We start from the raw sequence: 26647 nt of genomic DNA, 5'->3' as shown, positions 1-26647 counted from the left end.
GGGGTTCCATGGCCAAGCAGCCGCACACAATCCTAAAATCACCATGTGCAATGCCAAGCGTCGGCTGGAGTGGTGTAAAGCTTGCCACCATTCGACTCTGGAGCAGTGGAAATGCGTTCTCTGGAGTGATGAATCACGCTTCACCATCTGGCAGTCCGACACACGAATCTGGGTTTGGCAGATCCCAGGAGAACGATACCTGCCCCAATGAATAGTGGCAAGTGTAAAGTTTGGTGGAGGAGGAATAATGGTCTGGGGCTGTTTTTCATGGTTCGGACTAGGCCCCTTAGTTCCAGTGAAGGGAAATCTTAACGCTACAGCAATGACATTCTAGACGATTCTGTGCTTCCTACTTTGTGGCAACAGTTTGGGGAAGGCCCTTTCCTGTTTCAGCATGACAACGCCCCCGTGCACAAAGCGAGGTCCATACAGAAATGGTTTCTCGAGAAGTGTGGAAGAAGTTGACTGCCTGCACAGAGCCCTGACCTCAATCCCATCAAACACCTTTGGGATGAACTAGAATGACGACTGCGAGCCAGGCCTGATCTCCCAACATCAGTGCCCGACCTCACTAATGCTCGTGGCTGGATGGAAGCAAGTCCCTGCAGCAACGTTCCAACATCTACTGGAAAGCCTTCCCAGAAGAGTGAAGGCTGTTATAGCAGCAAAGGGGGACCAACTCCTTATTATTGCTCATGAATTTGGAATGAAATGGTCGACGAGCAGTGTATGTGAAAATGGTGTGTTTCAATGTTTTGTAGCAAAAACAAGAGGAAGATGTTTCCAATGAGATCAGTGTGCATCTTATGATTTTAACCAATTATGAGTAGACATTGCCTACTAATTGTTTGACAATGTCATTGGAAAGAAACACTTATCTCCCTCCTTTTTTACTACAAACATAGAAACACGCCATTTTCACGTTGTTGGGCTGGTGCTGAAGATGAAGTTGAAAAATGTCACTTTAAAACAATATTATTGCACACAGTGTGTCCATGCAACTTATGTGACTTGTTAAGCAAATGTTTAGGCATCCCATAAGAAATGGGTTATTGACTCAAGACAATCCAACTTTTCATTTTTAAATAATTTGTAAACATTTCAAAAAACAATCCCAGTGACAAAAAAAAAAAACTCAAATGTAATCCATTTTAAATTCAGGCAGTAACACTAAATGTGGAAAAAGTCAAGGGGTGTGAATACTTTTCTGAAGGCACTTACAGGCCAATATGGCACAGCCCTTTTACACCCACACAGTACCCCCTGGTGGTTGTTGCAGACACAGGATTTGCACTTAGTTTGTAAACATCCGATTTAACCCCATGATTATCATAGAGTTGGTTTTACATGACACTGTATGATTATTAAGTCAGATGTGTTAAATCCACAAAATACAATGACCAAAATAATTAAAATGTACTAAATTTAATAATCCATAAAAGCTGGAACATCATTTGACAAAAACACAAGAAGCATTATTAAAGTTGGTTTAGTATATATTTCAGCTTCAAGAGACAGAAATTAATCCTTCCCCCCCATATTTCTTCTATAAAATACCCTTTCTCAAGCATTATTATGCAAAAAATGGCATTAGAATATATTACGGGAACTATGAAATCCCAGTGACTGAGTATAAAATTAAGTCACAGAGATATTTGCAGAAGAGAAAGTCCATGGACTTAAGCGAAACCAAAATACATATGGTCCACCATTGACATGACTGGCACGGGGAAATGGGTGTACGGCTATAAAAAAGTTGTTACTTCCACTTGAAAGTTCTTACTACACTTAATACCAGATGTGATCATGCTGTCTGCAGATATTTATACTCATACAACTAAAGTCAACTTCCATGTCTTCAAATATGATATATTGCAAAGATGTAAAATACTGAAGTCTTTTTTTCCCTTCGTAGGTAATCGTTTTTAAACTCTCAAAAAAGGAGCAGGGGGCTCTCGGTTGGCCAGACCATTGACATTTCCATTTCAGAGACTTTCAGAGAGTTTATGGTGGTTCAGCATGTGGGAAATGAAGATTGTCCTTCAGGGCTCACTGATGTCAGATCAGAGAAGTCTGAGTGAGATAGACACCAGTCTTCTCTCTCCTTGTGTCCTGCCTTGATATCTTGATACTAGCGAATCAGCAGGCGTCTGTGTGTCGTCACCGTTTATGGCTGATGGGGGAGGCGGGGCTGTCAGAATGCTGGCACGGTCCAATCTGGGCAACAGTTCTTCATTACAGCATTCTATAGGCGGAGAGGATTAATGCAGTACATAAAACTTTCGATTTCATTCAAGGAAATGTCCTATACTATATCACCTAGCAAGTGATATTTATCTGCCATATATACTGGTCACCTTAATAATGGAACACTAGTCACTTTAATAATGTTTGAATACTGCTTTACTCATTTCATATGTATATACTTTATTCTATTCGACTGTATTTTTGTTAATGCCACTCCGACATTGCTCATCCTAATATTTATATACTTAATTCCATTCTTTTACTTTAAGATGTGTGTATTGTTGTGAATTGTTAGATACTACAGTACTGTTGAAGCTAGGAACACAAGCATTTCACTACACCCGCAATAAAATCAGCTAAGTGTGTGTGTCCAATAAAATGTGATTTGATGTGCTGCCCTCTCCTGGCCAGTTGGTGCAGTGCATATTTCTGCTTTTCATTCAAATCTAGTTTTACATGCGCCGAACACAACAGGTGTAGACTTTACAGTGAAATGCTTAGTTGCCTGCCCTTTCCCAACAATGCAGAGTTAAAAAGCGAGAAATTTGCTAAATAAAAAAGGAAATAACAATAACGAGGCTATATAGTCCATTAGGCGTGGAGGCAAGGCAAGCTTGGTAAAGAAGCTGGGCCAGGTGTTAGTGAGTAGAGGGACATGGAGACAACTGCCCTAAGCGTTCAGAACTGAAGGGACCAGAGAGGAACAGGAAATATGGCAGATGTTCCCCAAGCCCATCAGAGACATTACCATATTGCTCACTCCAATCCAATTCCTTCAGACTTAAACACCTACGGGTAGGTATGGATAACTGTAGGGGTTGTTTTCAGACCAGCCTGAGAGCTACGGGGCCTGACACCGCCCTCCCAGCTCTGCTGTTCTACCCCAGCCTGGCAGCTCCTGTAGTCTGAACAGTGGGTCTGTAATCCCGTTAGTGCCAGTCCAGTGCTCTTGGCGGCGTGGCCAGCCGAGGACAGAGGGGACAGACACTGCCTGGGGGCTGCTGGACTGGCTGGGACCCCTCACTGTGGGACTGAACAACAAATGAAACACAGTCTCCAGTTACTGTAGCATAGTCCCAGACCTTTCTGCTTTGACGACTACCCTACAAACTGGATAAAGACTGAGCAATATGGACATGAGTATGTCATGTGGACACAGTCACACCAGGCTACCAGCAGATGTAGCCGTTTCCTTCCAACTCTAATGACAGGGAGCAGTCAACTCTCCATGAATGCTCTTGGGCCATATCAACTCCATCAATGACAAGAGAATGTACTGCCAGAGTTGTAATAATAAAGCGTGTATAAAGTACTGATCAAACAAATCCCAAACTGTGTGTCCGTATCGTGAGTTGAGAAGGGGTTTGTGCTCTGCAGCAAGGCCGGAGGCCGAGCAGTAAGGCTGGAGGTGTACCAGTCAGGGTATTAGAGGAGCGTGTTAGTTACCTACTCACCTGGCTCAGAGCTGCTGCAGGGTGGAGGGGACCTTTAGAGCAGGACACAGTTTGATTTCTTTTTCGCCTTCTTCTTTTCCACAGGTGTTTTACTATTTATCTGTCTGACCAAGTCGTAGAAGATCTGCAGGGCAATACCATTGTTTAGTGCTTTGACACATTAAAAAGCCCGATCTAGCCATATAAATCCAGTCCTTTAGCATCGTCGGTCAGCAATTTGATTAGAAGTACTCACGTCGAGGACGTTGATCTTTGACTTTGCGGAGGACTCTAAAAAGGCACAGTGGTTCCACTGTCTGGCCAGGTTCTGACCCTGCTCCTTGCCCACCACCCGCTCATCCTCCAGATCACACTTATTACCCACCAGGATCATAGGCACCTGGGAGAGGAGAGAACAGGGATGAGACAGAGACAGAGAGAAGAGAACGGGATAACATCAAAATGTTACTAAAGCATTTTACTGGGACCAGATGAAAAACACATGGATGTGTGTGTGTGTGTGTGTGAGAGAGTTTCTTTCAGACACATCCTGACAGTTTGTTCTGGCTGTCTAGGGAGGTAGGTAAAAGCGGAAACTATGACAACCCCACCCACGCAGGATAGAAATCAGCTTCCTGCCTGCTTCTCTGTGTTTACATTGCATTCCATGCTCCAGCTGCTGCATAGAATGATACCATGGCAGGCTGTTTGTATGTATATATATATATATATATATATATATATATATATATATATATATATATATATATATATATATAAATACAATAATATATATATACATATATAAATATATATATATATATATATATATATATATATGTGTGTGTGTGTTGTATATATATATATATATATATATATATATATATATATATATATATATATATATATATATATATATTTTATATATATATATGTGTGTGTGTGTGTGTGTGTGTGTGTGTGTGTGTGTGTGTGTGTGTGTGTGTGTGTGTTTTATGTATATATATATATATATATAAAACGGTTTGGGTCTCACGGTGCGTCCTTTTCAGATGGTGAAGCATTGCACCTGTACTACCATTACTGTACCTCATTTTCACCTCACCAAGTTGCCATTTCCTTCTCATTTAACTTCTCAAAGTGTTGCCATACAGGACTTCACTGCTGTCGCTTGCCTTTCTCTGCCATTTTCCCAACTGCTAATGACGATGACGCAGTAGTGGAGAGTCAATTCCAAAATAATGGATTCCTCGAATCCTTGCACGTCGACTCCCGGTGTCGACTCCGATTCGTGTCAAGATGACTCCTAATATTCAGTATTTTTGGAATGAAGAGACTGATTATGTTCTTTGAAGTAAGGCAACTAAACACTTGCATCTTTCATAGCGAGCTAGCGAGGAAGAGAGAGGGGGAGAGTATAGGCAGGTCGGCCACCAGGCAGGCAGACAGAAAGAACCGTGCACTAGGCCTATCAGCAAAGGCTGTACCACGCAATTCCTTGGCTTGGAATGTCTCGCAACTTCAGTAAAGCTGGGGCTGTCATCAATGAACAGTCTAGGATACTGAGATGAGGGAGATGCAACACTTGGCTGTCACCCAGTCACACACAGTATCTGCGCATGTGTACGGGTTCGCTTCATGCTGTTCACAGCATGGTAGCCAGGGCACCAAAACAGTGGAGAAGTTGAGCCTCGCACTTTAACGCTCTTAGTTGTTTCGGAAACTGACCCACTGTTTACTTTCTCCATCTACGTAAAAAATAGAAATATAATTTGTTAGGGGTTTTTCTTAACATTAAGAATCCCAATTTCGTTTAAACCTTCACACCTCTACTAGAAGAAGCAGCTCTGCGTAGAAGTTGCTATATATAAGCATAGGTCTAGGTTCAGTTTTTCGTTCCCAGATCCTAACTTTAAGCATTAGAGGAGCAGTTGTTGCAGAAATGCAAGAACAGCGTTTGGGGGCAACTTCACCCTTTCTCAGGGTGGTATAAAGTGCCCTCTCCCACAGGGCTGTAGGCCAGACGACAGGAAGCAGATGTTTGGACTTGCTCCATAGAGGTAGCGCTGAAGTTTCAAATCCAAACAAACCCTCAGACTGGGCTGTTGAGCGACGGTTTCCCTAGAGTCCGAGTGGAGCCAAAGGTACGCATTTCTAGGCTAGCAAATGCCAGAGAGGGAGGAATGTAGCTATAGAATGTCCCCAGTCAGCAGCATGGAGACAGGCACGTTAAGCTGCCCGTGTCCAAGACCCACACTGAGACGTACACATGGAGAAATCACAAGTCAGGTATTAGCCTACTACTCCGGCTGAACAGACGAGGGCTTAAACAGCAGGAGTCACAAGATCTCTTACATAAGTAAGTATTGTGACCAAAGGAAATACAAATGAGAGAAGAGCCTTCACTGGTCCCATCACGTCATTCACCACCTTATGAGACTGGTTTAAATGTTAGGAAATGGCCTATGGTGTCCAGGTTCATTGTAGTGGCCAGGTTTGCACTGGTCAATTATCTACTGATTAAAACACTTGCAATTGCATTTTGATAAATCGTATGGTTACATTGTATCACATTTAGCCTTTAACAAATCCTACCAAGACTCCTCAAAGCTTATTATAGTGGGACATCTAAGCACCTATTTCAGAGCCTTGCTGTGTTCTTTCTGTTTTGTAGCTTGTGTCTTCTCTGTGGACAAAGTGTCTGTAATCGAGTCTGGCTAGACCATGAGCCCTCAGTGTCTCCACATTCTGCAACCCTGTGGTAGTAAATGGTGTGTGGCATTCCCATCAAGCACTTGGAGCAGCACTGGACTCACTATGCCCAAACTCAACCAAGAATCCATCGAGAGAGAGTGAGCGAGAGAAGAAAAGAAAAAACAGAAAGCATTTCCGTTGGTCATGCATTCCTGCAAGTGGCAATGAAGGATTAAACAGTCTAAAAAAAAAGCTTTAAATGCAACTGAAAGCAATTAACAACTTATCTGATATATCAATGCCTCACAGGCCGTTCTTAGTCAAACATTTATTGCGGTTTCCCCCCCAAAAAAGTCAAATTGACTACAAAGTGTAAATAGGAGAATTTTGGTCATAAAGTCACTCTCGTCCAAAACAGAGGTTTGTAAGTGAGACTTACGTGAGGGTTGCGTTTTGATTTCAACAATGCTCACTTTCCCACTAACACAGGATACACAACTCTATCCAATCCTACCACAGAACACACCGACAGTGAAACAGACTTTGTCCCAGTTTTCCGATGGAACTTAGGCTTGCAAAGGTTTTAATGATGCATCTTTCCTACAACATCCGAAGATGTAACACGCTTTTCCCAAAAGCTCACAGAGAACTGTCGCTATGTGCGTTGTTGGAGCATGTGTCGATACTGATAGGATCGGGGGGGAAAGACAGCGCTTCTTTCGGATCAGCTTTCTCAATTCAAATCTTACCTTAACCTTAGAATTACTTCACAATACTGACGATGGATATATTACCACCAATATGGCTGCAAATATTGAGGCAGCTTATTCTAAAGCTGCCTTATCACCGATTTGGCACGTCATTGCACACATCATGACAAATTAGACAGTAGCGAAATATAACTACATTTATTGAACATGAAATGTATTTCAATTAGAATAAAATTGACCTATAGCATACTGTAAACTTTTCATATTTTAATGCTGTCGTATCGGTTTTCATTTGAAGCATCTTTTTATTCAGTGCCTTAAGAAAGTATTCACACCCCTTGACTTTTTTCACATTTTGTTTTGTTAGACGGAATTTAAAAATGTATTAAATTGAGATTTTGTCCTCGTCACTGGAACTACACACAATACTCATTAATGTCAACATGGAACAATGTTTCTCAAAACTTTTACAAATTAATTAAAAATGAAACGCTGAAATGTCTTGAGTAAATAAGTATTCAACCCCTTTATTATGGTAAGCCTAAATAAGTTCAGGAGTAAAAATGTGCTTAACAAGTAACATAATAAGGTGTATGGACTCACTGTGTGCAATAATAGTGTTTAACATTATTTTTTAAATGACTACCTTCTCTTCTACTCCACACACATCTGTAAGGTCCCTTAGTCGAGCAGTGAATTTCAAACACAGATTCAAACAAAGAACAGGGAGGTTTTTACAATGCCTCAAAGAATGGCACCTATTGGTAGATGAGTAAATAAAAAAAGCAGACATTGAATATCCCTTTGAGCATGGTGAAGTTATTAATTACACTTTGGATGGTGTATCAATACACCCAGTCACTACAAAGATACAGGTGTCCTTCCTAAGTCAGTTGCCGGAGAGGAAGGAAACCGTACAGGTGACTTTAAAACAGTTAGAGTTTAATGACTGTGATAGGAGAAAACTGAAGATGGATCAACATTGTAGTTACTACAAAATACTAACCTAATTGACAGATTGAAAAGCAGGAAGCCTGTACAAAATATTCCAAAACACACATCCAGTTTGCAACAAGGCACTAAAGTAATACTGCTAAAAATGTGGCAAAGCAATTGACTTTTTGTCCTGATACAAAGTGTTGTTTGGGGCAAACCAATATAACACATTACTGAGAACCGCGCTCCATGTTTTGAAGCAAAGTGGTGGCTGCATCACATTATGCGTATGCTTGTAATCAATAACGACTGGGAAGTTTTTCAGGATAAAAAATAAAACAGAATGCTGCTAAGCACAGGCAAAATTCTATTTGCTTTTCATCAGACACAGATTAATTCACCTTTCAGCAGGACAATAACTTGCAACACAAGACCAAATCTACACGAGTTGCTTACCAAAAAGACAGTGAATGTTCCTGAGAGGCCGGGTTACAGTCGTGACTTAACCATTTTCAGGTCTTGCTGTATTTGTCTGGCAATAATCAACAACAAATGACAGAACTTTAAGAATTTTCTAAAGAAATAATGGGCAAATGTTGCAAAATCCAGGCGTGGAAAAGTCTTAGAGACTTAGCCAGAAAAACAGCTGTAACCACTGTCAAAAGTTGCTTCTACAAAGTATTGAGTGACTGAGTTGTGAATACCTACAATACCGTTCAAAAGTTTGGGGTCACTTACAGATTTGCTTGTTTTTGAAAGAAAAGCAAATTTGTCCATTAAAATAACATCAAATTGACCAGAAATACAGTGTAGACATTGTTAATGTTGTAAATGACTATTGTAGCTAGAAACGGCTCATTATCAGGCCCACTTTCAGCAACCATCACTCCTGTGTTCCAATGGCATGTTGTGTTAGCTAATCCAAGTTCATCATTTTAAAGGCTAATTGAGCATTAGAAAACATTTTTGCAATTATGTTAGCACAGCTGAAAACTGTTGTGCTAATTAAAGAAGCAATATAACTGGCCTCCTTTAGGCTAGTTGAGTATCTGGAGCATCAGCATTTGTGGGTTCAATTACAGGCTCAAAATGGCCAGAAACAAAGACCTTTCTTCTGAAACACAGTCTATTCTTGTTCTGAGAAATGAAGGCTATTCCATGCGAGAAATTGCCAAGAAACTGAAGATCCTGTACAACGCTGTGTACTACTCCCTTCACAGAACAACGCAAACTGCTCTAACCAGAATAGAAAGAGTTGGAGGCCCCGGTGCACAACTGAGCAAGAGGACAAGTACATTAGAGTGTCTAGTTTGAGAAACAGACGCCTCACAAGTCCTCACTGGCAGCTTCATTAAATAGTACCCGCAAAACACCCGTCTCAACATCAACAGTGAAGAAGAGACTCCGGGATGCTGGCCTTCTAGGCAGAGTTGCAAAGAAAAAGCCATATCAGACTGGCCAATAGTCAACTTTGTAGTCAACTGCGTTCTGAAGTTATAGGAGGTCATAGCGATGGATAAACAATGGGATCCCATGTTTAGCAGAAATCTGTGTATAAAGTGACGCAGGAGGACAAAAAAAACAACATCTAATGACACTTACCAAATTGTATTGGTCACATGGTTAGCAGATGTTAATGCGAGTGTAGCGAAATGCTTGCGCTTCAAGTTCCGACAGTGCAGAAATATCTAACATTTAATCTAATACACACACACACATCTAAACGGGTGAATGAGAATATGTACATGTAAGTATATGGATGGGCAATGGCCGAGCGGCATAGGCAAGGTGCAACAGATGGTATAAAATACAGTATATACAGTTGAAGTCGGAAGTTTACATACACTTAGGTTGCAGTCATTAAAACTCAATTTTCAACCTACCACAAATTTCTTGTTAACAAACTATAGTTTTGGCAAGTTGGTTAGGACATCTACATTGTGCATGACACAAGTAATTTTTCCAACAATTGTTTACAGACAGATTATTTATAATTCACTGTATCACAATTCCAGTGGGTCAGAAGTTTACATACACTAAGTTGACTGTGGCTTTAAACAGCTTGGAAAATTCCAGCAAATGATGTCATGGCTTTAGAAGCTTCTGATAGGTCAATTGACATCATTTGAGTCAATTGGGAGGGGTACCTGTGGATGTATTTCAAGGCCTACCTTCTAACCCAGTGCCTCTTTGCTTGACATCATGGGAAAATCAAAAGAAATCAGCCAAGACCTCAGAAAAAAAAATGGTAGGCCTCCACAAGTCTGGTTCATCCTTGGGAGCAATTTCCAAACGCCTGAAGGTACCACGTTCATCTGTACAAACATTAGTACGCAAGTATAAACACCACGGGACCACGCAGCTGTCATACCGCTCAGGAAGGAGACGCGTTCTGTCTCCTAGAGATGAATGTACTGTGGAGCGAAAAGTGCAAATCAATCCCAGAACGACAGCAAAGGACCTTGTAAAAATGCTGGAGGAAACCGGTACAAAAGTATATATCTCCACAGTAAAACGAGTCCAAACTCCCCTCCAAATCTCCGACCACTACCTTGTATCCTTTTCCCTCTTGCTCTCATCCAACACTTCTCACTCTGCCCCTACTCGGATGGTATTGCGCCGTCCCAACCTTCGCTCTCTCTCTCCCGCTACTCTCTCCTCTTCCTTCCTATCATCTCTTCCCTCTGCTCAAACCTTCTCCAACCTATCTCCTGATTCTGCCTCCTCAACCGTCCTCTCCTCCCTTTCTGCATCCTTTGATTTTCTCTGTCCCCTATCCTCCAGGCCGGCTCGGTCCTCCCCTCCTGCTCCGTGGCTCGACGACTCACTACGAGCTCACAGAACAGGGCTCCGGGCAGCCGAGCGGAAATGGAGGAAAACTCGCCTCCCTGCGGACCTGGCATCCTTTCACTCCCTCCTCTCTACATTCTCCTCTTCCGTCTCTGCTGCTAAAGCCACTTCCTACCACTCTAAATTCCAAGCATCTGCCTCTAACCCTAGGAAGCTCTTTGCTACCTTCTCCTCCCACCTGAATCCTCCTCCCCCTCCCCCCCCCCTCCTCCCTCTCTGCAGATGACTTCGTCAACCATTTTGAAAAGAAGGTTGACGATATCCGATCCTCGTTTGCTAAGTCAAACGACACCGCTGGTCCTGCTCACACTGCCCTACCCTGTGCTTTGACCTCTTTCTCCCCTCTCTCTCCAGATGAAATCTTGCGTCTTGTGACGGCCGGCCGCCCAACAACCTGCCCACTTGACCCTATCCCCTCCTCTCTACTCCAGACCATTTCCGGAGACCTTCTCCCCTACCTCACCTCGCTCATCAACTCATCCTTGACTGCTGGCTACGTCCCTTCCGTCTTCAAGAGAGCGAGAGTTGCACCCCTTCTGAAAAAACCTACACTCGATCCCTCCGATGTCAACAACTACAGACCAGTATCCCTTTTTTATTTTCTCTCCAAAACTCTTGAACGTGCCGTCCTTGGCCAGCTCTCCTGCTATCTCTCTCAGAATGACCTTCTTGATCCTATTCAGTCAGGTTTCAAGACTGGGCATTCAACTGAGACTGCTCTTCTCTGTGTCACGGAGGCTCTCCGCACTGCTAAAGCTAACTCTCTCTCCTCTGCTCTGCTCTCATCCTTCTAGACCTATCTGCTGCCTTTGATACTGTGAACCATCAGATCCTCCTCTCCGAGTTGGGCATCTCCGGCGCGGCCCACGCTTGGATTGCGTCCTACCTGACAGGTCACTCCTACCAGGTGGCGTGGCGAGAATCTGTCTCCAAACCATGCGCTCTCACCACTGGTGTCCCCCAGGGCTCTGTTCTAGGCCCTCTCCTATTCTCGCTATACACCAAGTCACTTGGCTCTGTCATATCCTCACATGGTCTCTCCTATCATTGCTATGCAGACGACACACAATTAATCTTCTCCTTTCCCCCTTCTGATAACCAGGCAGCGAATCGCATCTCTGCATGTCTGTCAGACATATCAGTGTGGATGACGGATCACCAGCTCAAGCTGAACCTCGGCAAGACGGAGCTGCTCTTCCTCCCGGGGAAGGACTGCCCGTTCCATGATCTCGCCATCACGGTTGACAACTCCCTTGTGTCCTCCTCCCAGAGTGCTAAGAACCTTGGCGTGATCCTGGACAACACCCTGTCGTTCTCCACTAACATCAAGGCGGTGACCCGATCCTGTAGGTTCATGCTCTACAACATTCGCAGAGTACGACCCTGCCTCACACAGGAAGCGGCGCAGGTCCTAATCCAGGCACTTGTCATCTCCCGTCTGGATTACTGCAACTCGCTGTTGGCTGGGCTCCCTGCCTGTGCCATTAAACCCCTACAACTCATCCAGAACGCCGCAGCCCGTCTGGTGTTCAACTTTCCCAAGTTCTCTCACGTCACCCCGCTCCTCCGCTCTCTCCACTGGCTTCCAGTTGAAGCTCGCATCCGCTACAAGACCATGGTGATTGCCTACGGAGCTGTGAAGGGAACGGCACCTCCATACCTTCAGGCTCTGATCAGGCCCTACACCCAAACAAGGGCACTGCGTTCATCCACCTCTGGCCTGCTGGCCCCCCTACCTCTAAGGAAGCACAGTTCCCGCTCAGCCCAGTCAAAACTGTTCGCTGCTCTGGCACCCCAATGGTGGAACAAGCTCCCTCACGACGCCAGGACAGCGGAGTCAATCACCACCTTCCGGAGACACCTGAAACCCCACCTCTTTAAGGAATACCTAGGATAGGATAAAGTAATCCTTCTAACCCCCCCCTTAAAAGATTTAGATGCACTATTGTAAAGTGGTTGTTCCACTGGATATCATAAGGTGAATGCACCAATTTGTAAGTCGCTCTGGATAAGAGCGTCTGCTAAATGACTTAAATGTAATGTAAATGTAATATCGACTTCAAAGGCCGCTCAGCAAGGATGAAGCCACTGCTGCAAAACCGCCATAAAGAAAAGCCAGACTACAGTTTGCAACTCTGGTCTGATGAAACAAAAATAGAACTGTTTGGCCATAATGACCATCGTTATCTTTGGAGGAAAAATGGGGATGCTTGCAAGTCAAAGAACACCACTGCAACTGTGAAGCATGGGGGTGGCAGCATCATGTTGTGGGGGTGATTTTCTGCAGGAGGGACTGGTGCACTTCACAAAATAGATGGCATCATGAGGTAGGGAAATTATGCGGATATATTTAAGCAACATCTCAAGACATCAGTCTGGAAGTTAAAGCTTGGTCGCAAATGGGTCTTCCAAATGGACAATGACCCCAAGCATACTTCCAAAGTTGTGGCAAAAATAGCTTAAGAACAACAAAGTCAAGGTATTGGAGTGGCCATCACAAAGCCCTGACCTCAATCCTATAGAAAATGTGTGGGCAGAACTGAAAAAGCGTGTGCGAGCAAGGAGGCCTACAAACCTGACTCAGTTACACCAGCTCTGTCAGGAGGAATAGGCCAAAATTCACCCAACTTTTTGTGGGAAGCTTGTGGAAGGCTACCCGAAACCTTTGCCCCAAGTTAACTTTTTATGGATAAGGGGCAGTATTTTCACGGCCGGATAAAAAACGTACCCGATTTAATCTGATTATTACTCCTGCCCAGAAACTAAATAGAAAACACTCCAAAGTTTCTAAAACTGTTTGAATGGTGTCTGAGTATAACAGAACTCATTTGGCAGGCCAAAACCTGAGAAGATTCCAAACAGGAAGCGCCCTCTCTGACCATTTCTTGGCCTTCTTGATCATCTCTATCCAAAACAGGGGATCTCTGCTGTAACGTGACATTTACATTTTCTCCCATAGGCTCTCAGAAGGCGCCAGAACGGGGAATGATGACTCTCTGCAGGCCATGGCTGAAAAACAGTAGCGCATTTGGATAGTGGTCGATCAGAGAACAATGAGACTGGGGGCGCGTGCACGAGCCGACACCATGTTTTTATTTTTTCGTCTTTGAACGAAAACAGGGTTTCCCGGGTCGGAATATTATCGCTTTTTTACGAGAAAAATGGCATAAACATTTATTTTAAACAGCGGTTGACATGCTTCGAAGTACGGTAATGGAATATTTTGATTTTTTTTGTCACGAAACGCGTCGGTGCGTCACCCTTCGGATAGTGTCTTGAACGCACGAACAAAACGCCGCTATTTGGATATTACTATGGATTATTTGGAACCAAACCAACATTTGTTATTGTAGTAGAAGGCCTGGGAGTGCATTCTGACGAAGAACAGCAAAGGTAATCCAATTTTTCTTATAGTAAATCTGAGTTTGGTGAGGGCCAAACTTGGTGGGTGTCAAAATAGCTAGCCCGTGATGGCGAGATATCTACTCAGAATATTGCAAAATGTGCTTTCACCGAAAAGCTATTTTAAAATCGGACACCTCGATTGCATAAAGGAGTTCAGTATCTATAATTCTTAAAATAATTATGTTTTTTGTGAACGTTTTTCTGAGTAATTTAGTAAATTCACCGGAAGTTTTCGGTGGGTATGCTAGTTCTGAACGTCACATGCTAATGTAAAAAGCTGGTTTTTGATATAAATATGAACTTGATTGAACAAAACATGCATGCATTGTATAACATAATGTCCTAGGAGTGTCATCTGATGAAGATCAAAGGTTAGTGCTGCATTTAGCTGTGGTTTTGTTTTTTGTGACATATGCTAGCTTGAAAAATGGGTGTCTGATTATTTCTGGCTGAGTACTCTGCTGACATAATGTAATGTTTTGCTTTCGTTGTAAAGCCTTTTTGAAATCAGACAGTGTGGTTAGATAAAGGAGAGTCTTGTCTTTAAAATGGTGTAAAATAGTCATATGTTTGAAAAATTGAAGTTTTCGGATTTTCGAGGACTTTGTATTTCGCGCCACGCCCATCATTGGATATTGGAGCAGGTGTTCCGCTAGCAGAACGTCTAGATGTAAGAGGTTAAACAATATGAAGGCAATGCTACCAAATACTAATTGAGTGTATGTAAACTTCTGACCCACTGGGAATGTGATGAAAGAAATAAAAGCTGAAATAAGTCATTATCTCTACTATTATTCTGACATTTCACATTCTTAAAATGTACATTTACATTTTAGTCATTTAGCAGACGCTCTTATCCAGAGCGACTTACAGTAGTGAGTGCATACATTTCATAATTATATATTTTTTTTTAGTATTGGTCCCCCGTGGGAATCGAACCCACAACCCTGGCATTGCACACACACCATGCTGACGTTGCAAACACCATGCTCTACCAACTGAGCCACAGGGAAGGCCAAAATAAAAATAAAGTGGTGATCCTAACTGATCCTAACAGGGCATTTTTACTAGGATTAAATGTCAGGAATTGTGAAAAACTGAGTTTAAATGTAGTTGGCTAAGGTGTATATAAACTTCCGACTTGAACTGTACATGTGATATGAGTAATGTAAGATATGTAAACATTATTAAAGTGGCATTATTTAGAGTGCATTGTATAAAGTGACGAGTTATCCATTTATTAAAGTGGCCAGTGATTGGCTCTCAATGTAGGCAGCAGCCTCTGAGTTAGTAATTGCTCTTTAGCAGTCTGATGGCCTTGAGATAGAAGCTGTTTTTCAGTCTCTGTCCCAGCTTTTATGCACCTGTACTGACCTCGCCTTCTGGATGGTAGCGGTGTGAACAGGCAGTGGCTCGGGTGGTTGATGTCCTACATCAGGTGCTGTAGGTGTCATGGAGGACAGGTAGTTGGCCCCCGGTGATGCGTTGTGCAGACCGCACCACCCTCTGGAGAGCCTTGTGGTTGAGGGCGGTGCAGTTGCTGTACCAGGCTGTGATACAGCCCAACAGGATGCTCTCGATTGTGCATCAGTAAAAGTTTGTCAGGGTTTTGGGTGACAAGCAACATTTCTTCAGCCTCCTGAGGTTGAAGAGGTGCTGTTGCGCCTTCTTCACCACACTGTCTGTCTGTGTTAGTGGACCATTTCAGTTTGTCTGTGATGTGTATGCCGAGGAACTTAACTTTCCACTTTCTCCACTGCTGTCCCTTTGATGTGGATAGGGGGGGGTGCTCCCTCTACTGTTTCCTGAAGTCCATGATCATCTCCTTTGTTTTGTTGACGTTGAGTGAGAGGTTGTTTCTGACACCACACTCTAAATGCTCTCACCTCCTCCCTGTAGGCTGTCTCGTCGTTGTTGGTAATCAAGCCTACAAGTTCGTAGACGACACAACAGTAGATGATTGAGTTGGAGGTGTGCATGGCCACGCAGTCGTGGGTGAACAGGGAGTACAGGAGGGGGCTGAGCATGCACCCTTGTGGGGCCCCAGTGTTGAGGGTCAGCGAAGTGGAGATGATGTTTCCTACCTTCACCACCTGGGGTGGCCCGTCAGAAAGTCCAGGACCCAATTGCACAGGGCAGGGTTGAGGCCCAGGGCCTCCAGCTTGATGATGAGCTTGAAGGGTATATTGGTGTTGAATGCTGAGCTGTAGACAATGAAGAGCATTCTTACATAGGTATTCCTCTTATCCAGATGGGATAGGGCAGTGTGATGGCGATTGCGTCAGGTCGTCTTTGAGGACGCGGCTAGGAATGTCGTCTGGGGCAGCAGCCTTGCGAGGGTTAACACGTTTAAAATGTTTTACTCACGTCAACCATGGAGAAGGATGGGGGGGGGTCCTTGTTAGCGGGCCGCGACAGTGGCACAGTATTATCCTCAAAGCGACAAATAAGGTGTTTAGTTTGTCTGGAAGCGTGACGTCGGTGTCCGTGACGTGGTTGGATTTATTTTTGTAGTCCGTAATTTCCAGTAGACCCTGCCACATGCGTCTCGTAGAACTTAGGTGTTCTACGAGTGGTCTGAAGCAGGTGTTAGATTATGAGCGTTTTTAAGTGCAACGTTAAAGAGCGACTGCCTTTAAAAAACACAAATCCCTTTAAAAAAAATGCCTGTGTGGCATCGATACAAGTCAGAAACAGCGATTTGTGTAAATGTTGACTACAAAATGTAAATAGGACAATTGGTCATAAAGCCAGTCTCATCTAAAACTAACTTTGGAACATCATAAATGAAGGTTGGGTTTTGATTTGACGATGTCCATTTGTCCACTAACATAGGGCTAACAGCTGCTGTGAGAGCTCTCAATTCAGTAGCATAGACAGTGAGACAGACCTGCCCAGCAGCTCCGACTGTTTACATAAGACAACATGTCGCACATTTTTTTACTTGAGAAACACAGCACCAAACACCTCAGTTAGGTAGAAAATTGCACAACTAAAACAGTAAACTTCCTTGTCAAAATTACAGATTTCTTGAGTCATCTTAGATTCATCCTGTGGATTTTGAGGAAGTGAATTAGGCTTCCGCGTCTACAGTGTCATATGGAGGACAATCCAAATGGGAATCGATCAGCAAACACACCAAGACTGAAATCAGTTTTTTTCTAATGAGCAACATTAGAAAGTGGCTCTTTAAGTGGCTCAGTGGCTCTTTAATAATGCTGTTAGTCTTAAGACGCTTTAGAGAAAACGGGCCCTGCCCAGCGGATTGGATTTTTTTTTTTTTACTTGATAAATACTGCACTAAACACCTTAGGTAGATGTAAAACTGTGTGAATAAAACCTTGTCAAAAATGTCAATTTATTACAGATTCCTTGAGTTATGTTGGATTCATTCTGACTAGTTTGAGGAAGTGATACTGGCTTTGTTCCTATGGTCTCATGTGGGACAAACATCAGTAACTGCCACATCGAACCACACCCCCAAGGCCAGACCACACGGAACAGCAAGCCAGGGGGGAAACAAAGCCTCGGGCCAGACGACAAGGTACAGCAAGCCAGTTGGGAAACAAAGCCTCGGGCCAGACCACAAGGTACAGCAAGCCAGTTGGGAAACAAAGCCTCGGGCCAGACCACAAGGAACAGCAAGCCAGGGGGGAAACAAAGCCTCGGGCCAGACCACAAGGTACAGCAAGCCAGGGGGGAAACAAAGCCTCGGGCCAGACCACAAGGTACAGCAAGCCAGTTGGGAAACAAAGCCTCGGGCCAGACCACAAGGTACAGCAAGCCAGGGGGGAAACAAAGCCTCGGGCCAGACCACAAGGAACAGCAAACCAGTTGAGAACAAAGCCTCGGGCCAGACCACAAGGAACAGCAAGCCAGTTGGGAACAAAGCCTCGGGCCAGACCACACAGAACAGCAAGCCAGTTGGGAACAAAGCCTCGGGCCAGACCACACAGAACAGCAAGCCAGTTGGGAACAAAGCCTCGGGCCAGACCACACGGAACAGCAAGCCAGTTGGGAACAAAGCCTCGGGCCAGACCACACGGAACAGCAAGCCAGTTGGGAACAAAGCCTCGGGCCAGACCACACAGAACAGCAAGCCAGTTGGGAACAAAGCCTCGGGCCAGACCACACAGAACAGCAAGCCAGTTGGGAACAAAGCCTCGGGCCAGACCACACGGAACAGCAAGCCAGTTGGGAACAAAGCCTCGGGCCAGACCACACGGAACAGCAAGCCAGTTGGGAACAAAGCCTCGGGCCAGACCACACGGAACAGCAAGACAGGGGGGAAACAAAGCCTCGGGCCAGACCACACGGAACAGCAAGCCAGGGGGGAAACAAAGAGCAAAAGGCGATGAAGAGAGTCAATCACAACAAAGTCCAGGGACCCTATTGGCACACACAAAGTTTAGTCCCGCCCCCAGAGGGAGAGAGGGAACAGGAAAGAGAGAGAGGAAAAGAGAGCAAGAGAGGAAAGGGATCCTACAGATCACCAAAAAAGGGCATCCTCCTCCTGAGAGAGTATCTGTTGAGGCCAGTTCTCTCACTATGCTACTCCAAACACAAGGAGGTAATACCAAGACATGGGACTGTGGTTAATGTGGAGGGGTTGCAATAATAATTGTATTATATTTCCTTTTCTCATTCTTTCTGTATGAGCTCAGTTGTGATTACACCGCAAAGACTAGTTCATGGGAAAATGGTATATCGTGCTGTGGCAACTATACTGGTTGGTTTTAACTAGCGGCAGGAGTTTTTACTGATCATCTGGCCTGATTAGGAAAAAAGCTAGGTCCTTGTTATAAACCAAGGGGAACACTGGGTGATATGCTACGTCATCTCCTGTAGATACTCACATCTTCTGTGTCCTTGACTCTCAAGATCTGTTCCCTCAGGTCCTGCAGGTCATTGAACGTGGACTGTGCTGTGATGGAGTATACCAGTGCAAAACCCTGTCCGTTCTTCATGTACAGATCTCTCATGGCAGTGAACTGCTCCTGTAGGACGGACAGACACACCATAAGCTCCACCCTGTCATTATAGTTCAACACGTCTCTATCCTCCTCTCAAAGCCTCTTCATTTCACCATAAGTGATGCCTTTCTATAAATTAATTTATCAGCTGCTGATAATTTTATCTAGTCTTGGTAGTTCTGAGAAATTATTAATAAAAACACAGACTGAGAAACAGTCACTTACTGTGCCAGCTGTGTCAAGGATTTCAAGCATGCACTGCTGTCCATCTACTTCCACTTGCTGCAGAGGAGAAGAAAATACGATATTATTATATTACAGAGAAAGCCCAACACAACATGTTTTTGACGCAAAGACCAGCTGCTAGCAATCAGCTTATTCCTGGCCCTTCCTCCCTTACGGGACACATACCTTTCTGTAGGAGTCTTCTATTGTTGGGTCGTACTTTTCCACAAAGATTCCCTGCACAAACTGGACTGTCTGTAAGAGAGGACACGGGCCACAACAAGTCAGATCAACAAATCACAACCCATCACTAGCGCAGGAATATGCAGTCATGATGCTGTGGACCTTCAGGCCTAGATTTGAATTACCCTGGCTTGTGCTTTTATTTACTTATTTAACCTTTATTTAACCAGGCAAGTCAGTTAACTTCTCTAGGATAGGGGGCAGTATTTTGACGTCCGGATGAAAGGCGTGCCCAAATTAAACTGCCTGCTACTCAGGCTCAGAAGGTAGGATATGCATATTATTAGTAGATTTGGATAGAAAACACTCTGACGTTTCTAAAACTGTTTGAATGATGTCTGAGTACAGAACTCATATGGCAGGCAAAAACCTGAGAAAAATCCAACCAGGAAGTGTGGAAATCTGAGGTTTGTAGTTTTTCAAGTGATTCCCTATCCAGTATACAGTGACTTAGGGTTAATTTTACACTTCCTAAGGCTTCCACTAGATGTCAACAGTCTTTAGAACGTTGTTTCATGCTTCTACTGTGAATATGGAGCGAACAAGAGGGCCTGGAAGTTGATGAGTGAGAAAGTTACATGAGCTCAGAGGCGCGCACTCACGTGAGAGTTAGCTGTGTTCCTTTTCTTTTCTGAAGACATTGGAATTGTCCGGTTGGAATATTACTGAAGATTTATGTTAAAAACGTTCTAAAGATTGATGCTATACATCATTTGACATATTTCTACAAACGTAAATATAACTTTTTTTGACTTTTCGTCGTGACATTTGCGCGCGCTTCCTGCATTTGGAGTAGTGGACTGAACGCGCGAACAAAAGGAGGTATTTGGACATAAATGGACTTTATCGAACAAAACAAACATTTATTGTGGACCTGGGATTCCTGGGAGTGCATTCTGATGAAGATCATCAAAGGTAAGTGAATATTTATAATATTATTTCAGAGTTTTATTGACTCCACAAAATGGCGGGTTTGGTTTCGTGTCTGAACGCTGTACTCAGATTGCAAAATTTGCTTTCGCCGTAAAGCTTTTTTGAAATCTGACACAGCGGTTGCATTAAGGAGAAGCGTATCTATAATTCTTTAAATAACTGTTGAATATTTTATCAACGTTTATGATGAGTATTTCTGTAAATTGATGTGCTCATTCACCGGAAGTTTTGGAAGGCAAAACATTTCTGAACATTACACGCCAATGTAAAATGGGGTTTTTGGATATAAATATGAACTTTATCGAGCAAAACATACATTTATTGTGTAACATGAAGTCCTATGAGTGCCATCTGATGAAGATCAAAGGTTAGTGATTAATTTTAGCTGTATTTCTGGTTTTTGTGACGCCTCTCCTTGCTTGGAAAATGGCTGTGTGGTTTTTCTTGTTTAAGTGCTGTCCTAACATAATCTAATGTTATGCTTTCGCTGTAAAGCCTTTTTGAAATCGGACATGGTGGTTGGATTAACGAGAAGTGTATCTTTAAAATGGGATATAATAGTTGTATGTTTGAGAAATTTGAATTATGAGATTTTTGTTGTTAGCGTCCCACATACCCCAGAGAGGTTAAGAACAAATTCTTATTTATTTACAATGACGGCCTGACCCCGGCCAAACCCGGATGACGCTGGGCCAATTGTGCGTCGCCCTATGGGACTCCCAATCACGGCCGGATGTGGTACAGCCTGGATTAGAACCAAGGACTGTAGTGACGCCTCTTGCACCGAGATGCAGTGCCTTAGACCTCTGCGCCACTCGGTAGCTAGTTGGTACACAAATAAAAGACAGACAGCTGGACTGAGCACTAAGCAGACAGCTTTATGCTGTCACCCAGACTCACATCTGTTTAGCTATAGCACACAGTGGGTTTTCAAAAGACCATAGAGTTAAGTCTGCTTTATGCTTTCTTTTTTACCAAGGAAAATCTGGTATCGTTGTATCGCGGCAACAGTAGCAGGAACAGAGTGGTCGGGCCCAGAGTAAAATACTCACCAGAGCGGACTTGCCCACGCCTCCCGAGCCTAGCACCACTAGCTTGTATTCACGCATGGCGGTATCTCTTCACGGGACAGCCCAACAGTCTGCACAGACAAGAGAAAAAGACAGAGAAGTATTGTAAAACAGAGTTTTCCCTAGTAAGATCGTAGGCATTGGTTTTAGTATGGTTGGGACAAGTAGCAACATAACAATGGGAACATCCATTAGTGGAGCTCCAGAGCGGAGGTGGTGAGGAGTATATGACCCCAGATGACCCCACCCTTTAGCTAACACAAACCAGCTGTGGGTGTGAATGGAAATGCTTGGGTTTTAGGCCGCCTGCTCCTATGACACAACCATCTGGCCGTTATGCATGCAGGCAGCACACCCCGTAAGATTCAGTTTATGAATACAGTAACTGAAATCCATTGCCGTACGTCACATGGGCTTGACAACTGGGTCTATATGCAGGCCTATATTTCTGCTAAAGTAAAGCGAAGAGGCTAGCTGGCAAAATCTGTTGGCAGATAGTCGAGCGTTGGGCCAGTAACTGAAAGGCTGCTAGTTTGAATCCCGAGCTAACAAGGTGAAAAATCTTTAGTTCTGCCCTTTAGCAAGGCACTTAACCGCCCACAACAGCAGCTCCCCGGGCATCCAACGTGACAGCCCCTGCACCTCTCCAATTCAGAGGGGTTGGGTTAAAAGCGAAAGTTAAGTTTCGGTTGGGCCTTGTGTGCGCAATAATAAATGAATAATAAATGAATAATAATAAATGAATACTTAATTATTGTCAATGTAGAAGCGCAACACCACCCATCTGGGTTGCTCCTCGTGTCCTTCTTTTGACAGCACAAGCCCTCTAGGACTAAACACTGAGGGGAGGGGAGCTCCTTGACCTTCAGCACCCGACACAGTCTCATTGGATATGCGACCAATCAATCATTTAAGGATATACTAAATCCTCCTCCCCCTACAGGAGGTACGTTATTTTGGGGGGGGGGGGCGAGAACAAGGGAAAGCGCACACACCTACGCTCTTCTGAGAAGAAACAGTCTACCCGTCAGTGGAGTTTCTGTTCCACACATCGTAGTCCTCATGAGCCATGCGAAAACTGTAATCCTTATAAAAGCAGAGGGGGACAGAGACTTAGCTATTAGGATTATTATCGCTGAGGCATGCTGAAGATGTGGATTTAATGTCACTGGTAGCGTAATACACTTTTCAGTTCAAATGATGTGTGAAAAACTGTCAACTAACACTAGGCCTACTTTCAAATAGATGAGACCAAATAAAATAAAATTTCATTCGTCACATAATTCGCCCTAATACAAAAGGTGTAGACCTTAACGTGAAATGCTTACATGCCCTTAACCAACAATGCAGTTAAGAAAAATAAGTGTCAAGAAAATATAAACGAAATAAATTACAGTAAAAAAACAACAATAATGAGGCTATATACTGGGGGTACAGGTACCGAGTCAATGTGCGGGGGTAAAGGTTAGTCGAGGTAATATGTACATGTAGGTAGGGGTAAAGTCACTATGCATAGATAATCATAAGAAAGTCTCCTCCAGTACTGATGCTTCCTGACTGCACTCCCAGCTTTCATACTGGGACGACCTACTGACTCCACTCCCAGCTTTCATACTGGGACGACCTACTGACTCCACTCCCAGCTTTCATACTGGGACGACCTACTGACTCCACTCCCAGCTTTCATACTGGGACGACCTACTGAAGTCCCTCAACTGCATACACGTGCACTGCAGGCCATGTAAGGACATCTATTTAACAACCTCAATCTCTCTCTCTCTCTACTCGTCCTCAATATATCTCTCATCACAAAACAAATAGCCTAAAGAGCACAGGTGGTTGGTGGCACCTTAATTGGGGAGGACTGACTGGTGGTAATGACTGGAGCGGAATAGGTGGAATGGTATCAAATACATCAAACACATGGTCTCCATGCCATTCACGCTGTTCCAGACATCATTATGAGCCGTCATCCCCTCAGCAGCCTCCACTGCTTAACAGTCTTTCCCCTCACAGTAACTAAGAAATAAGGAGAGTGAGCCACGCACCACAAACATGCTGAAACCATGACATCACCAACATATAACTCACTCTATGGACAGAGGTACATCTCCATGCAAGGCTTAAACTGGGAAGACGAGTTGCACAGACAATGTCTTAGCTATGTCACAAATTAGTCAAAACAGTATACAAATTATTGGTGGACACAATTCAAATTTCATTAATAGCCACACTGTAGTAGTAGATAGGTACTCTGACATTTAGCCTAGACTTCAGCAGGCTATTTGGAGTGGGGGGGATTTCCTATGATGTTGCTGGTAATCCAGTGACAATGATAGTGAAGCTGTCACTGCGCCTGACTCAGCAGCACACTGACTGGCAGGTTCCTCTTTCTCTCCAGACCAGCAGAAACCACACTCCTATAATTTGAGGCACCACTTTGCACTTACATAGCAAGTATCTGTTCATTACACTCCCCTTTTACCCTCTGCTAGCAAAGCTAGCACTGAATACGGTTGGAGTCAGAAGAATTATGGTCAACCACTTGTGGTTCAGGAATTAATGGTGCTAAAGAATGGGCAAAATCTACAAACTGATATTATTCAAATTGCCACGATAAGGTCACGTCTTCCATTATTACTCATTCAAACAACTTCACCCTGAAATCCCCCTACTAAGATGTCAGGAAATTACAGAAAAATACCCCACACAGTCAGCAGCAACCAGAGAGACAAAATCACAAGGTTAGATGAGCAGAGAATTTATCCTATTATGAGCTAGTTTTTATTTGCACAATTCCATACTGGCCCTTTGTTTTTGACAAGAGAAGAGTCCCATGGTAATCCTGTGAAAAATGGGATTAGCATAAATTAACATTGAAACATTTGCCTGAAGCGTTAGCCCAGATGTCCTTCTCTGTCGTCTCGGCTACATTCTAATGTGGTGACTATCTTCTGGCTAACAGCAAGTCATTAATTGAATTTAAACCAAAGCTGCAACAACTGTTGGAAGTAAACTTGTGAGTTGAGTCAGGGTCTAAGCAAACTGCTGATGCAATCACTGACTGAGTGAAACTGCCAGTTGAAACTACCACAACACAAAACCCACATGGAAATTTGACATATTTGTACATCACTGGTTAGAGGACAACCTGTAGAACACAGTCAGCAAAAAATTTAGATACAGAGATCCTCAAAACAGAGAGAGAAATGCAACACTCTTGTCATTCACTCATCGATTATCAAGTTGAAATCAATTGTTTGAGATGGGGAGATGAGGTTGTATGTCCTGTTAAAACTATCACATCTCCTGCCTCCCGAGTGGCGCAGCGCTCTAAGGCGTAGCATCGCAGTGCTTGAGGCGTCACTACAGACCCAGGATCGATCCCAGGCTGTGTCACAACCGGCCGTGACCGTGAGTCCCATAGGGCGGCGCACAATTGGCCCAGGGTCGTCCGGGTTAGCGGGGTAAAAGTAGCCTATACTATACATTGAATTTTTTTCTAATTAATCTTTACTTAACATGATAGTAAATCAAGTAAACGTACAGATTTGTTCAATATTGACACATTTCTCCCTAGTTTAACCATTTAGAGATGTTGAAATAATGCGCTCTAGAAAGAGTTTTCCAAAGGGACCGTGCAGCAGCCCATTCATTGACTTCCCTACTGTAATCCCTGCCAGTGACACCCACCTAGCTGTTTTACAGCAGCGAGTATCTTGGCTACATCAGGAGAACCAACAGACATCCACATGTCAACCTAAACATAATTGTTATGATGCTATGATCTGGCCTCTTGCACCGTGGTCAGTTAACATCCCATGAGCGGACAAACAGATAACTAACAAGTCAAGTACTACAGACTAACAAGGTAATTTCTCTAGCTAGCGTCAACTGTTCGCAAGTCAAACTAACGGTACCTAACTATTTAGAATAAACTTGATTAACTCAAATTAATACATAACGAACGTTAGCTATACATACGGTAACTAGCAAGCACACTTGTATCGTAGCCTTCAAGTAGGTCTAAAACGAATTCAAAATACAAATGCCAGCTAATGTTACCTAACTAGCTTAGTAATAGCTTGCTAGTACGCTAATAGTTAGCAAACTAGCACGCGACTGATGATTGGTCGACGCTTCACGAGTTAACGTAGCTAACTGTATCTCCCTGCATTCCTGTGCCTCTGTACACAATACAAAATATAGTACACATCTTTGGATAAAGTTATTCTATTTTAAATACATTCCACGTTTGTTAGCTATCTTATCTAGTAACATATGTTTTCCACAACCCTATAGTTAGCTAGCCTTCTGACTGTTAGCTACCTGCCCTTCCGCCTGGCCTTGACTAAAATGGGAGTGCACTGCATACAGCTTCTAGTGGGCGTTTAAATTCCTCATCTCAGTAGCTAAATGCAGCATATTCACTGACAATGTGTCATGTTTTTCTTTCTAACTTACATAAAATTGTTGCACCGACATTTTTTACGCAAGTGGCTTTTTTTACGGCCAAATAAAGTAAGCCTTTTTACTCTCACCGTTTCTCGCTCCACTCCGCCAGTCTGTGTATATCCAAAGACGTTGGATAAATGAAGATGGCTCACTCAGGCCATTTACCATAGGTAAAAAATGTGTCAGTTCCTGTCTACTTAAAGGGGTGTCTCTTCCATAGAAACCAACGTGTACTTGCTGTCATTGACTTCCATTGAAACAATAAATGAGAAAGTGGGATGTCTCGCTTCCTTTTGCGTCTCTGATATCCCCGGTACGGCCCCGGTGCGCAGGAGACGTCATTCCTATCTATTTCTCGGTTTTCTTATAATGGAAATGTGAAATGTTGCACGTGTTCCGTTTGTGGTAGCAGTGTATGTGCCATATAAGGAACAAAAACGTATCTTTTTTTATAATCAACATGGCCCCTTGGC

The 26647-nt window shown here is 43.6% G+C and overlaps 1 protein-coding gene across 4 annotated transcripts; it reads right to left on the bottom strand.

The window, feature by feature from the left end:
* Positions 1 to 1409: 1409 nt before the first annotated feature.
* On the bottom strand, positions 1410 to 26505 carry LOC106566052 (ras-related protein Rap-1A). 4 transcript variants are annotated; one of them, XM_014133862.2, is made up of 9 exons: positions 26261 to 26437; positions 22715 to 22805; positions 21702 to 21790; positions 19660 to 19728; positions 19474 to 19530; positions 19132 to 19272; positions 3937 to 4080; positions 3702 to 3825; positions 1410 to 2245 (listed from the first exon to the last, which is right to left on the bottom strand). In XM_014133862.2, the coding sequence occupies exons 3-8, from the start codon at positions 21756 to 21758 to the stop codon at positions 3736 to 3738; spliced, it is 558 nt and encodes a 185-aa protein (XP_013989337.1). In that variant the 5' UTR covers positions 21759 to 21790; positions 22715 to 22805; positions 26261 to 26437; the 3' UTR covers positions 1410 to 2245; positions 3702 to 3735. The 4 variants fall into 4 exon arrangements, with proteins under 4 accessions (XP_013989337.1, XP_013989338.1, XP_013989335.1 ...); XM_014133863.2 differs by lacking the exon at positions 22715 to 22805 and having other exon boundaries at positions 3694 to 3825; positions 26261 to 26505; XM_014133860.2 differs by lacking the exon at positions 22715 to 22805 and having other exon boundaries at positions 26261 to 26505.
* Positions 26506 to 26647: the final 142 nt, after the last annotated feature.

This window comes from Salmo salar, chromosome ssa12 (assembly GCF_905237065.1).
Source record: "Salmo salar chromosome ssa12, Ssal_v3.1, whole genome shotgun sequence".
In the NCBI taxonomy this organism is placed as follows: domain Eukaryota; kingdom Metazoa; phylum Chordata; class Actinopteri; order Salmoniformes; family Salmonidae; genus Salmo; species Salmo salar.
This window is presented reverse-complemented; position numbering and strand designations above follow the sequence as displayed.

Excerpts from the sequence above, each read along its gene's own strand:
- LOC106566052 (XM_014133863.2), bottom strand. The coding sequence starts at position 21,758 with ATGCGTGAATACAAGCTAGTGGTGCTAGGCTCGGGAGGCGTGGGCAAG. Across the intron at positions 19,273-19,473 it reads TCCTTGACACAGCTGGCACA|GAGCAGTTCACTGCCATGAG; the intron begins GTAAGTGACTGT and ends TCCGTCCTACAG. Across the intron at positions 3,826-3,936 it reads CAAAGATCAACGTCCTCGAC|ATCTTCTACGACTTGGTCAG; the intron begins GTGAGTACTTCT and ends ATTGCCCTGCAG.